General features: G+C 63.3%; 1 protein-coding gene across 1 annotated transcript; it reads left to right on the forward strand.

Moving 5' to 3' along the window:
* Window positions 1-355: 355 nt before the first annotated feature.
* GIPC3 (GIPC PDZ domain containing family, member 3) lies at window positions 356-1,610 on the forward strand (the record flags this gene model as incomplete). Its single annotated transcript, XM_010178806.1, has 3 exons — window positions 356-566; window positions 884-1,064; window positions 1,498-1,610. Coding segments are annotated over 3 exons (505 nt in total), but the record flags the coding sequence as incomplete, so codon positions are not given.
* Between the last annotated feature and the right edge of the window lie 69 nt (window positions 1,611-1,679).

Raw genomic sequence — 1,679 nt, forward strand, 5'->3', positions numbered from 1 at the left:
GGTGCTGACCCTGTGGTGCTATCTGTGGGCAGCCCTCCCGTGAGTCCCCAGCTGTTTGCAAACACAGCCCCCAAAATGATCTGGAAACATTGTTTTCCTCTCGGGGCTGTCTTGTCTCCTGTGGGGAGTGATTTAGTTGATCTGTGCCTCAGTTTCCCTCTCAGCATGCAGCCAGGGAGCTGGGGCTGCCTATTCCCTGGCTGCTGCCAGCTTTGGCATAGCCTGGAGCTGAGAGAAGGGCACAGGGATGGAGCAGTGCTGTGTCCCTGGGTGTCCCCTGCGTGTCCCTACACCCCTCTGCTCCAGCAGTGCTCAGACCTGGCTGGGTCTGCCCATGGCTGGCTCCTTCCCCCAGGGCAACACGGGGTTCCCTGGGGCAGATCCTCTTTTGCACGCTCAACACGCACAAAGTAGACATGCAGAAGCTGCTGGGGGGACAGATCGGCCTGGAGGACTTCATCTTTGCCCACGTCCGGGGTGAGACGAAGGAGGTGGAGGTGACCAAGACAGAGGATGCACTTGGCCTCACCATCACAGACAACGGGGCCGGCTATGCCTTCATCAAGGTGAAACCCCTGTGGGCCTGCGCTGGGGCTGGGGGCTGTGGCCCTGCATGGTGACATCCACTGGTGGTACCCCATCCTTGAGACCATACTCCTTCCTTGACTCCCCCCACTCCCATCAGCGCCCCTGGGGTCTGCCCTGGGGGGTCTCCCCCTCCACGGTGCAGTCTGGGGGAGACCCTCCCTGCCTGCTCCAGTTGCTAGAGGACGTGGGACCACGGAGGCGGTTTTGTGTGGGGTGGGATGGGGGCTATGTCTTTGTCCTTTCCCTGGTGCCACCTTGTCACTGTGTGTCCCTCGTTCCCCTCCATGGTCCCCAGAGAATCAAGGAGGGGAGCATCATCAACCGCCTCCAGACGGTGTGTGTGGGTGACAGCATCGAGGCCATCAACGACCACACCATCGTGGGCTGCCGGCACTATGAGGTGGCCCGGATGCTGCGGGAGCTGCCCCGGGCTCAGCCTTTCACCCTCCGCCTGGTGCAGCCCAAAAAGGCCTTTGGTGAGTCAGACGGGTCCCCCCTGAGAAGAGCATGGGGAGGCTGATGCCCTGGGACCCTTCTGCCTTGCAGCCCCCTCCCCAAGGACTGGGTCCCCCCAGGCTCCACTGCCCTGTGCACCCCTGTCCTGCACCCTACAGCCCTGGGGCACCCCTCCACGGCACCCATATGGGCACTCCTCATGGGGGGGTCCCCTTACCTGCTTGTGCTCTCTATGGGCACCCCTATTTCTATGTGTGCTGTCCTGGGCACCCATGGGCACCTTGTATCTGTGCACCCATGGGTGTCTCTTACACCCATGCTGCCATGACCTCCCCCTCCCTGCGTGGTACCCCCCCGGGTGCTGAGGCTGGGTGGTGGCTGGCGTGGTGGGCAGCAAGGGGCAGGAGGTGCCAGACCCTGCCTGCACCCTTGCCCCCCCACCCTGGGGTGCAGACATGATCGGGCAGAGGACACGGAGCAGCAAGGCCCCAGGCGAGGGCAGAGTGGCCAGCGGGAAGGAAACACTGCGGCTGCGGACGGAGGGCCCTGCTACGCTGGAGGAGGGTGTAAGACACTGCCTCCCCCACACCTCAAGACCCCCCACCCTGAATCCAGTATGGGGATGAGCATCCCCA

This window comes from Mesitornis unicolor, unplaced genomic scaffold, assembly GCF_000695765.1.
Source record: "Mesitornis unicolor isolate BGI_N332 unplaced genomic scaffold, ASM69576v1 scaffold36452, whole genome shotgun sequence".
Classification (NCBI taxonomy): domain Eukaryota; kingdom Metazoa; phylum Chordata; class Aves; order Mesitornithiformes; family Mesitornithidae; genus Mesitornis; species Mesitornis unicolor.